Source organism: Cavia porcellus, unplaced genomic scaffold (genome assembly GCF_034190915.1).
Source record: "Cavia porcellus strain 051 isolate PalLab524CR breed Dunkin Hartley unplaced genomic scaffold, mCavPor4.1 scaffold_31, whole genome shotgun sequence".
NCBI classification, from domain to species: Eukaryota; Metazoa; Chordata; class Mammalia; order Rodentia; family Caviidae; genus Cavia; species Cavia porcellus.
The window spans coordinates 36797803-36809524 of NW_026947514.1; the positions used below are offsets into that span (position 1 = coordinate 36797803).

The 11722-nt window shown below is 45.4% G+C and overlaps 2 protein-coding genes across 16 annotated transcripts in view; one reads left to right on the forward strand and one right to left on the reverse strand.

Annotated features, from left to right (window-relative positions):
- Zbtb1 (zinc finger and BTB domain containing 1) overlaps positions 1–11266 on the reverse strand; it is a 24488-nt gene extending 13222 nt beyond the window's left edge. For 3 of the 7 annotated variants that reach the window (XM_003472353.5, XM_005004770.4, XM_005004769.3), the window contains exon 1: positions 10147–10285. The gene's annotated coding sequence lies outside the window, so the exon portion shown is untranslated. Of the gene's footprint in view, positions 1–8; positions 6555–9619; positions 9760–10146; positions 10286–10945; positions 11167–11247 lie in introns of those variants that run through there. The other 4 variants (XM_063241282.1, XM_003472352.5, XM_013155171.3 and 1 more) reach the window with 4 other exon arrangements.
- Positions 11224–11722, forward strand: part of Zbtb25 (zinc finger and BTB domain containing 25) — a 20386-nt gene continuing 19887 nt past the window's right edge. For 4 of the 9 annotated variants that reach the window (XM_063241289.1, XM_023566087.2, XM_063241285.1 and 1 more), the window contains exon 1: positions 11409–11722. Coding sequence is in view for 1 of the 9 variants with exons in the window: in XM_063241285.1 (XP_063097355.1) it covers positions 11473–11722 (250 nt within the window). In the remaining 8 variants the exon portion in view is untranslated. The other 5 variants (XM_063241284.1, XM_013155176.3, XM_063241291.1 and 2 more) reach the window with 5 other exon arrangements.

Genomic DNA, 11722 nt, shown 5'->3' on the forward strand with positions numbered 1-11722 from the left:
AATATTACCTTATTCAAAAGGTAAAATATTTCACAAAAATGTAGCCTCGAATCCATTTTTAGTAGAGTGAGATTTCCAGGCCTGTAATCATTTTTGTCTGTTACTGGCTGCATCACTGGAAGAACAAGTTTATTACAGCTGAAAGACATGGGATGGAGCTAAGGGCAGAGCCTTCAAGTGTGACTCAAAAAGAACACACCCTTTACATGGAGGAGATTGTTTCTATAAGCTACGATGACAGCCAGGGTGCGGCACTACAGCAAGAAAAAGGAGTTAGATAATCCAAAAGTTTCATACTGAATTTTAAAAATTTAAGTTTAAATGACTTCATCTCAAATTCAAAAACAGCCACTACACACAATAAACATACTAATTTAGATATCTGTATTGCTTAGAGTATTTTATGGAAGAAGGCAACCATCTAGAGCCCTAAACTATGTATCAGAATATAGCTATGTTAAAGTAGGGACTAGGGCTACAGAGCAAGGCCTCCTATCTACCCAGACAGCAAATACGCCCTCCTCAGTGCTGTGCATGTGGCCTGCAGCACACCACGCCCACCAGGACTGCACACGGTCCTTAGTATGGATGCAGCTCACTGACCAGGCACTGCTGCTGCTCAAGTCACTGCTCCTATCTGAATACTATGTGCAATATGGTTTTATCTCTACATGTCCTTTTAGTCTTACTCAACAGACATGTTCCCTAAGTTATTCTGTGTAAACGGTTTTGCCCATTTCTCACGCACAGTAAAACTTCAGAAGTAATTTTCCTCTATGGCATATCTCTTATATTGGAAATAACAGCATTGCTGGAAGTTCTTTTTGCTCCAGCCTTGGTCAAGTGATAATTTAAAGGTCTACATTACCTCTAAAACTCAAGAAGTATTCAAGTAGGGGTTGAGCATCTCTAATCTGAAAATACAAAATCCAAACTCCTACACTTTTTTGAGTGCCAACATGTCATTAAAAACCATAAAAACATTCCAAAATCCAGGAAAACTCTGTCCAAAAATCTGAAACACTTCAAGTCCTAAGTATTTTGGATAAAGGATACTTGTAAATATATTTATTTTTTTTTATTTGTCTTATGTGACTAAATATATGGATTTTAACTGGAGGACTATTTAACTGGAGGATTATCTTTTTTAAAAGCTAGAAATGTAATGAAAGGATTCTCATAGTTTCGAAATGGGAGTATCAGAATGTTCCTCACACCCACCATGTTACTATGGTGAGGTAAAGCACTGAGGCGCAGAAAGATGTATAGAGGAGAGCTAATTATATATGAGGGGTTAAATTTGAAACCAAAGAACAATTAGGTGCTAAATTACACTGAATAAAGTACACCAAGAAGTTACAAGAAAAGCAGGAATTATACCAGAACTGTAAGCTTTAGAAAGCATGTAGGAGTTAAGTGGAGCCTTGAATGAATAGGATAGGGAAAAAAAGAAGGCAAAGGAAAAGGTATTTCAGGTATTTGTACAGATATGTATGTAAACAACTGTGAAGAACTGTGGGAGACAACTCCAGTGACTCTCCTTGAAGGCAAAACAATTGCTGCAACTTTGATTATATGGAGACTTATTTCCTTGTACTGGTAAGTAGAGAGCTAGCTATGGTATTTTCTTTTTAATTGGCTCTAACATCACAAATAAGGCTTGCGGAGGCATTGATATGTAATCTCTAGAGCCATCAGTCTCCTATTTCCTGAATAGTGCTCACTGTAAAAGATATGAGGCCCTTCGATGTTAGAGCCATTAGCTCCAGGAATGGCATGAGTCTCAAGGTAAAGAGGCTATGACTCCCCAGAGCACAAAAGTTTACATATCAGAAACCAAAGCATCAGCTTCCTACAATTCAGTTGCTACCTTAATAGAATTATGCAAATCAACCTTCTGCATATCTCTGCATTTTGCAGAGATGCTTTTCTCCCAACCTGGATAGCTAGCTCAAATTATTCATGTAATTCCCGCCATCTTGTGTCACTCATCCCTGAACCACCCCCCTTCTTCACAGGATAAATTCTGGGAGAGGCCTAGGATCATGGCCTTTGTCCATGTGTCCTCACAGTGATTGGACTAAGGACCCCTTGGCTGCCCTTCCCTTGGAATATGTCTTGATGTCTTTACTCTCACTGTGGGTTGCATTGGTGGTGGGGTAGATTGGAATTAACTCTGCTGGGATTCCAATGTCTCAATGGGATTACAAGTATAACTTGTTGGATTGTGAAGAAAATTAGAAAAGGGGTTATGATACTTATATAACTGTACTTAATATTTGGGATCACAATAAAGAATTATACAACAGTTTAGCTAGAAATGTAATGAAAGGGAATGCAGATTTGCTTTATTAAATTGAGGATGAAGATTATGAAGGTAGGGTATACCATACACAATATTAATGTGAACAGCTAACATTTGTTAAGCCTCACTATAGTATTGGGCTTTATTTAGGCAGATGTATAAGTTATTCAGCCTTAGGTATTTTATTGTAGTGATGAAAAGCTGACAAAGGCAGAGGCATACAATGTTACACACATGCCATAAAGAGAAGACTTTCTGGAGCTGGGGATACAGCTCAAGGGGCACGAGTGCCTGATTGACAAGCAGAAGGTCTTTATTTCGATTCCTAGTACAAGAAAATTTTTTTTTCTGGGATCAGAGCACAGCAGTATGCCTCTCCAATCTATGATCATGGTCTTGAAGACTTTACCACCTATAAAAGTATCACAGCAGGACCTGGGGATGTAAGTCAGTGATAGAGCACTTGCTTAGCTTGCAGAAGACCCTAGATTATTTACTCCCTGGTGACTCAAAAACAAATGCAGATCAGCAGCATTTCTTTCCAAGACATACAGTCCAAACATTAAAGTGATTAAATCCCTTAGCTTCCCTCCTTGAAACTTTCTGGAATAACCAGAAGATGCTCTAAAAGAAAAAAGGTTTTACTTTAAGCCATTTAAATGTCAGACATGATGAAGTTTAGAAATTTCATTCACCATTTAGGCTAAGGATGCTGGCTTGTTATTAAACTATAAATTCAGTACTTAGTATAGGAAGTTCTGAAACTTAATTAGCTATATTCCAAAACTTATTTTTAAATTATTTGGAACCTGAAATATATATTCCCCAAAAAACAATGTTGTAAATGGAGGCTCAGTTTCATGCTCATACCCTAAGTCTTTTAAAACCAAACTGTGTGTGAATCCCAACAATGCTGCAGTATCACGTGCTTCACTAGCACTGAGATCTAAGGAGCAGTATGGTACAGTACTGCCTACTATACTGACCCCTCGAGGACACACATGCGGCTCAATGGTCCTTATGTTTAGCATACTCTTCCCACATACTTGGCATTTAAATACATGCTTGTCAAATGAAAGAATTAAAAAAAGAGTCCAGAAAGGCAGGACTGCTAGATTTGAACGCCACTTCTATTACTTATGCAGGCATGAGGAAACTTATTTTACCTCTCTAATCCTACTTTTCCCAGCTCTAAAATAGGAATAATCATACTCTTCAAAGGACTTTTGTATATGTTTTTTTTTTTTTTTTTTTTCCCTTTTAAATTAAGCACAATCCGGCTAGGGATGTGGGTCAGTGGTAGAGTTCTTGCATTGCACGCACAAGGCCCTGGGTTTAATCCCCAGCACCCCCCCCCCCACACACAAAGCGTAATCCAATCTTTAAAGAATCTTAATGGCATCATTGTAAACATATTTATAGAGTTATATGAAATGATCAAGTTCAACCCATGGTTTTATAGACCAGAAAGTAAACTGAAACCCTCAGATGTTAGTGATGTACTCAAAGTCACACTGTTTTAATGGCTCCCATGATAAAACCTTGGTTTCCTTCACCCTGGTATAGGGCTCTTCATATATGTTTACTGGTCTCAGGTGTGGTATCACCTGTCTGTTTTGTCCTCTACATCGATTGTTTTGCTGAAATACCAGTGCTGGTCAAATTGGCAAAGGTTGTTTGCAGTTGGTCGGGCATGGAGGAACATGCCTGTGAAATGCCAGCATTAGCAGGCTGAGGCAGGACTGCCAATGTGAGCAGAGCCTGGGCAACTTAGTGAGACCTTGCTCAGAAAGGGTTGAGGGTATATCTCCTCGTGAAGGCCCTGGGTTCACTCTGCAGTAATGGGAAATTTTTTTTCCTTTTGCCTACACTAAATGTCCTCAGACTATAATGCTTTTAGAGACTTCTGGCAGGTTGATATTTTGGTCTCCTTACCAAGACAACAGTTTGCACTTCTAAAAGGTGTGCCAATCTCTGATGCCCACCATTTCAGTATCTTATGGCCCAAGAAACTAGATACTCATTGAAAATCAATGTCTAATACTTTAATTTTTTGTAAGGACCTAGGCAAGTGCTCTTAAGTATGCTGTAAGGCTTCAATTCTTGAATTTTGTTCATAGGCAATCAAATTCCTGTTCTGCTTTTTTCCAAGGCACAGTCTAGCTAAGGTTAACTAAGTAACTTGGTAAGTGAGACAACTCAACTGCATTATGGCTTATGAACTGAATTAGTGAATTCATCCACACATAAGGCAGAGCAAACTTAATGGTTTTTGTAATATTTTCTTTCCTTCCAGGAGTAAAGGGTATTTAATCCAGGCTGACTACATTCTCATCTGTTCAACCTAAGGAGGCCTCAGGCACTATGACCACCAGAGGGCACTGTGTAAACAGCTGGCTCTTCTCAGCTAAAAGTGACTTCACCAGGAAGTCCCTTTCTGCACATGGTATTTGTGGTCTCAGGATTCATTTTGTAGGACTTCTGTCTATACCAAAATATTCACTCTGTGTCTTCAGCCTGAGTGGGGTCCAAGTAAAACTGCTCCTCTATCTTCTGTCTCAGCTTCCACCACTACAAATCAATCATTCAGGCTACTTGGGTGTCACCTGGAACTTACAAACTACTGCTTTACCAATTTCCCTACTTGTATTTCTCAAATCTGCCCCTCATTTCATCCCTACCTTCTTTGCCCTTATGAAGCCTCTATTATTAACTCCAAGTTATTAAAACAAGCTTCTGACCTCCTCCCTTGAATCTTCCCTTCACTTAGAGGATGCACAAAAACAAAAATTAAGATCATGTCATTCTCTTGCCATAGTTCCCCTTCATATATCCTCAAGCTAAGGTATATCTCATTAGTAAACATCCAAAGAACCTCTCTGTCCACCCACTCTTCTATTTGGCTAACGCCCTACTTCCAGCTTCGTGTTCAAGCCACACAGGACTACCTGCTAACCAACCCTGTCTTCCCTCACTCTACATTGCTTCATGTATTTCTCCAAACATTTTTTTTTCCTTTGGAACTGGGGATTGGATTCATGCCAGGCAGGAGCTGTGCTTATTCGTAGGTTTTACTCATGTTGATTGGTTTTGTCTGAACCTCCCACACATCACTTAAGAACACCCTTATTACCTCCTCCTAAAAACACTCTAACAACTTCCTCTTCTTCTATTTCATATTTCTGTGTATTGTCCTTACTTTGCATGTACTGTATTATACTCTATTTTAATAATCAGAACAGGAATACTGAGTAGGCACTAGAACATACTAACCAAACTGCCTGAGCTCTGCCACCTAGAGAGTGCCCTTCCTGGGTTGCTTAATCCACTTATGCCTCAAATATTCTCACCTAACAAGAGGCAGTAACTTTCTTAGTTATTATTGTGAGGCAGCATCACATGAATAGCAACTGGCTACAATTCATCTGTGTGCTGGTCCCTCTCACTACCTTGTAAGCAGCTTGAAGGCCAAGATTTTAGCTTATTCTATCGTAATGAGAGGAATCTCCCAGTTTCCTTCTTTCAGCAGATCTTAACAAATTAAAAGAATACTGTATTAAAAAAATTAAAAAACACTATATTGTTTCCAATTCTATGGTTCTAGTATTTTTAAAAATTCTAACCAAAATCCTGAAAATTCAACATCCTCATCTAGTTATAATTCAAGGAAATGAAGCCAACAGAGTATCATAAAAAAAAATCATGATTTCTCTCACTGTAACGCAACAAACACAACAAAAGCCTTCCTTCCACACTGCTAATTTCCCTTGCTTACTTCTCCATGTTTATCTCGTTTCTTTCGAAGAGTTCTGATTGGAGGGGAAGGCAGGTACCGTGCTTATGTGCTGCCCACCTCACACATGTCATTGTAGGGTGACAGATAATGCAGCATCCAAAGTGGGATGCTGTATCTCTCTCTCTCCACATTTAAGGTTGCTGCTGTCATTACCGCACCCTGCTGCTCTAAGTCCTTGACACTGAAGCCTTATCTTAGTCAGCAATGCAACCTCTGAGCTTCTGACATGCTGCCTAACATTTAGTTGACATCTGATGTTTTGGAATGAATAAATGTCGAAGTAGGTAAGTTTTGTTTTGCTTTTCAGTTTTTGCTTATTTCAGTCAGCAACTTATTTATATCGTGCTTGACATTTTATAGAGCATTTTCCACACATCACACAACTGAGTCTCATAACCATCCTGAGATAGGAATTTTTACTGTCCTCATTTTGTGAACGGAAAAAACATGTCCAGTGGTTGACTTACCCCAAATTGCTCATCTTGTAAGCAGAAGCTGGGGACTCAAACTCTCTTTTGATTCGAAGTTCTAAGTTTCAGTTTTTGTAAACCAGACTACACTTTCTGGACATGACTACTAACTGAAGCTTTTATTACTTTAGAACTTCTAAGCTTCCCAGAGTTTCCCTTTTCCATGAAGCTAAAATCCTCATGCTGCCCCATCTTGCAGATGAGCACAATGCCAGCCCCTTCCCTGTCTCCTTTTTCACCTGCTGACTTCCACTGCTTATGGAGCATGCTCACCCCTATACCACTTTTTAAATGGAAATGGAGCTCTTTAAGTTACCTCAGAAAAGGATTACATGTGTCTCACTTGGCTAATACAAAAATCAGGCTGGTAATTTAATTCTTTAACTTTAAAATTTTGAAAGTCACAGTTGTGTAAAAAAATCCATGTCTCCAATACCCTCCAGCAATCAAGCTGTGATTAAATTTCTGTGTACTGTTTTGGTGCTTTGTTTTTTGAACATCCAACCTCTTCAGAGCACATTCTTGAATATAACAGGCTAAGGAATAAGTGATTCTGTACTCTAAGATCTTTCACAGTTAATATACAAATGACCATACATGCAAAATATAAGTGAGTTAGAACCCACCTTATGCAAATGTAAAGATGTCAGTTACAAATGGCATTTATGCCGGAGTCTCCTACTATCCCATACCCTTATCAGTACTTCCCATGCCACATCTGAAAGCAGCACCTATCCCTATTAGAAAGTCCCTTTCTATAATTTCCTTTGCATAACATTTGGCATGCACTCTCTGGAAAATGACCAGGAGGAATCCCTACCATTCAGTATCAACACAGGGATATTTTGGCAGTGGTCTTCAAGGCAAGTACCATATATCCCCTTGTACCCAACTGTAAATTAGGTGAATTAGGAAATGCTGTACACATGTGAGAGATTTTGTTTTAATGAGTCTGACAGGTATGTAGCAATCTATCAGAATGGGTATCAACAATAGCAAAGTGTGAGAACCACCCCAGCAACATTCACTTCATGAGGTCAAACCTGCAATAGCAGCTGTGATAAATTTAAATTCTCATGACTATCATTTCAACACAGCATTTAAAGTCGGCTCAAACCTCCCTTTCCCTCCACCTGACAATGCTCACCAATCTCCGCAGTGAACAGAGAACATGAGCCCATGACTCCTGACAGTCTGCCCCGGGAAGGGAGCGACACACACAGCAGCCCAGCTATGATCTAATGTTGCCGTCTCTCGTTTCTAAATCAAGGACTTGGCTGCTCATAGTGATTATCTCCAGGGAAAATAGGAGTCAAAATGACTTTCATTTTTGCATTTTATATATGCCAGTATGGGCTGAATTTTTATAAAGAGTAAGGATTTTTTAATTTTAAAAATGTTTTTTGATTCTGAGAAGTCATGAATAACTTTTAATTTCTGGCTCACATCAGAATATATGCAAGAAAAATTACAAACCAATTCCACTATTTCATCATGAGATATTACACAAGAAAATATCAGGAGTCAGGTATGGTAGCTCTTGCCTGTAATCCCAGTACTGGGGAAGGCTGAGGTAGGAGGATCACCGTGTGTTTGAGGCCAGCCTGGCTTTGCGGGCAGCCTGCACAACACAGTGAGACTCTCAAAAAAAAGAAAAGAAAAGAAAAGAAAAGAAAAAGTTAACCATCAGAACATTCTATAGAGACCAAAGTGTTCTCTCAAGCAGATATTTATATTTTTCAAATGTATCTTTTTAAAAGATTTTGTTTAAAAAACAGAAACCAAAACCTATGGAAATATTTCTGCATTTCTGAATCAAATGATTCCCTTCTCTTTGGGCCGGCAAAGGTTTAGTGCCTTGCTGGCTAGAGAAGGACAGGCTTGAGGGCAGGCACTTTTTTCTCCTCCACATTAGAAAAGAAATGGTATTGGAAAGAACACGGAGAACTTTTTAAAAGGGTTAAAAGCTCCGTGAACTGTACCTTCCCCGCGGCCTGGCAAAAGAGAATGAGGAAGCAACACAAAACCTTAGCAGTGTTAAAGTGAAATCAAAAACACAAGGTCAAGAGCGGGTGACCGTTCAAGGCAAAGTCCTGATTAAAACAAGTTTTCTCTTTCCTTTGAAATTGATGCTTCAGCCCCCACCGTCCACCAAAGAGTAGGCAATCGTATTACTGGTGTAAAAGAACAGAAAGACTACTCAACTTGTGTTACTCAAAACCATGAAAATCTGCTCTTAATGGAGAAATTCTGCTTTTAAAATGAATCTAAGACATGAGCTGATGAAGGCTTCCTGCAGACTGTTTATTAACCTTTGCAAAGCTTTCATCACCATGCTTTTTTCGAGAAAGAAGCCTCATCTAGCTCCCAAAGCTACTCAGTTATTACTAAAGCATTATCTGACACTCGGCCAGCGATTCCAAAGTTTTAATGTTCAGACCAAAAGATAGCCAGCCACCAACCAGGCTCCATCTTCCCGTGTCTCCATTCTCCCTATTTCTCTATCTCATAGCCATTTGCACTAACACCTCACAGAACCTAACTCCGTTTCAAAGACGACCGCGATTGGTTTGAAGTTGTCATGAGGACTGCGCCCTTCAAGTCTGCTTGAGTGCCTCCACACTCGGCTCCAGGAACTGATTCTGACTTCGAAACGCCGCGAACCGCTCCTAGGATAAAAGTATCCAAGGGAGAACTCTTCCCATCGCGATACTGCCTGAGTGGCAATGAATGGGTCAGTGGAAAATCCGCGTGCACCTACCACATTCAACTATTCGGGAGCATTATCGCACACCAATCAATGCCCTCTCCCCAGAAAACAAGGACTTTGCTCAGCCTCTCCCCGACTCAGCCAACTGGGAAAGCCCTCAGAGGGAGCGGACGCGAGGCCCCGGTAAAAAGGGAGCCTGTGGGCGCGGAGCGACCCCGCGCCCACATTCGACGCACTTGCCGACGACAACTCCATTCCGGTAGGCACCCACCGCCAGAGGAGAGCGCACTTTCTCCCTGTAAAATAGCTCACTGAAAATTCCCGAACCCCACACCTACCACTTTTTTCTGAACAAAAAGCGTATGTTCCGACGAGAAAAGGGTGGGAAAGCAAGCAGCAAGAATCTGCACCGCCCAGGCGCCTCCCGCCTAGGCGCGCGCCCAAGTCCGCGGCCTCGGGGTCCCGGCCGCTTCCCCTCCCACCGACCGCCCAGTCTCGGCTCAAGTTAAGAAGCGGGCTCTGCACCCGTCAATCAACCGGGTCCTCCCGCCTCCCGTCCACCTCTCCCCTCCCCCCTCGAAAAAATAAAATAAAGGCAGAGAAAGAAAGGGCAAAGAAACTAATTTGGGAACTAGTCTTCACTGGAGCTTCGCTTCCGACCCAGGGAGGCCGCACGCCGGGATCGGCAGCGCCGACCACGAGCAGGCGGCCCAGTAGCCTCCCGTCGCCTGGTTCTCGCAGCGCGTCCGCCACGCTCCGGCTCCCCGCACGGTCGGCGCCGCTCCGGCCCGCACTCCGTCGGGCCCGCCGCCCTCCGGCCCGGCCCAAAGTTGCGCAAATCGCCTCACTACTGGCAAATACTCACCGGCCGCTGGGAACCAGGGCTGCGGAGATTTTAGGGAGTTTAAGGCAAATCGGCCGCGGGAGAGGCGGGCGGAGGCGAAGGGGCCGCGAGCTACAGTGGTGGCGGCGCGCGGCGCTAGGGCTGAGCTGCGCGGAGACTGCTCTGCCAGGGACTGCGCTGCAACAAAGGACTTCCGCTGCCGCACAGCCGCGCCTGCCGCACCGCACTGAGCCGGCCCCGCTTACGCGGCGACTCCGGGTCTGCCCACCAGTTCGCTGCGGCGTCCGCCAGCCTTCCCCTCCCTCTCGCCCGCCCACCCACTCCGCCGCTGGCTGCTAGGGGCACCAGCGGTCGCCTGTTTGTTGCAACAAGTTTCTGCGTCGGGCTCCGGGCGGGCTGGCACGACCCGCACCGCGGGGGCCGGCGCGGCGGCAGCCTGGCCACCCCTCTCCTGAGGGTCGGCTTGGGACCTCCTCCTCCTCCTGTTTGCACAGCTGGATGAGACGCCGCTCCTCCCGACTCCCCAGGGGAAGGGTGCTGCTCTCCCACTCCGCCTAGGTATCAGACCCCTGTTCTGCAGAGCCGGCCCGGCGGCCCTCCCTTGCAGATCGCCCCAGGCGTTTTGGGGGCGCTACCACTCTTTGCCCTGTCCGGTCCACAGCTTGTCCACTCAGGGTCGCCCATTCCCCGCCCCCCTGCAGCCTTCGTGGGCCAGTCCACCACGAGGCCTGAGTCACTTCCCCCGCCGTGCTCCACCCCGCCCAGCCCGCCTCTCCTCCTAGGCTCCCATGGCTCGGCCCCACTGGCCCCACGCCCTCACCACTCTCCCGCAGAACACGCGGGCCCATCTTTCCCCGCTCCCACCCCAGAGTCGAAGGGGTGCCGGTGCTTTTGCACACCCTGGGGAAAGTCCCCGAGTCACGCGGCTGTGTGGGGAGCCTGTGACGCTCAGGCTTGTACCCACGCTTCCGCCCACACGGTCACAACTTGGAACCGCGGTAGAGGCAGCGCCCGGAGCGCCGGCAGACCCCCACCCAGCCACACACGCGGGCGCGCACGTACGCACGCGCGCACGCACACACACAGCCCCAGCGCGGCCAGTTCCCCAGCTACCAGACGTACGGTCACGTGAGCCCGTAGCGCGGCGGCTGGCGCGGGAAACCGCGCGAGAGCGGGCCGCGGGGTGCGTGAGCTGGCGCCGCCGCGTGCCTTGCGCGGCTGGGAGCCCGCCCCTCCCGCCCGGAGGAGTCGGCCCGCTGCCGCTGCGGCGTCTGGGTAAGCGACACGGCCCGTCCTTCCCGCCGCGGGCCACTCGGGGCAGCTGCAGCGGCACCGGTCGCAGGATAGATGCAAGTAACTGGGGGAGAGGGGCGTTTTTGGTCAGTGAAGCACAGGAGGAAAATGGCAACCGCGATTGAGCGTCGGGCGGAGGATGCTCGGAGCAGCTCTGCCGAGGGCCGCTGGGACCTGACACAGGCGGGGAGGGCGCGCCGCAAAGGCTTGGAGCCCCTCTCCCCGCGTGCGACCCCGCGCCGGGCCGCAGGCGTTGGGACCCGAAGGCCAGGCCAACCCCTCTTGCACGTTGGCCCATCTTCAG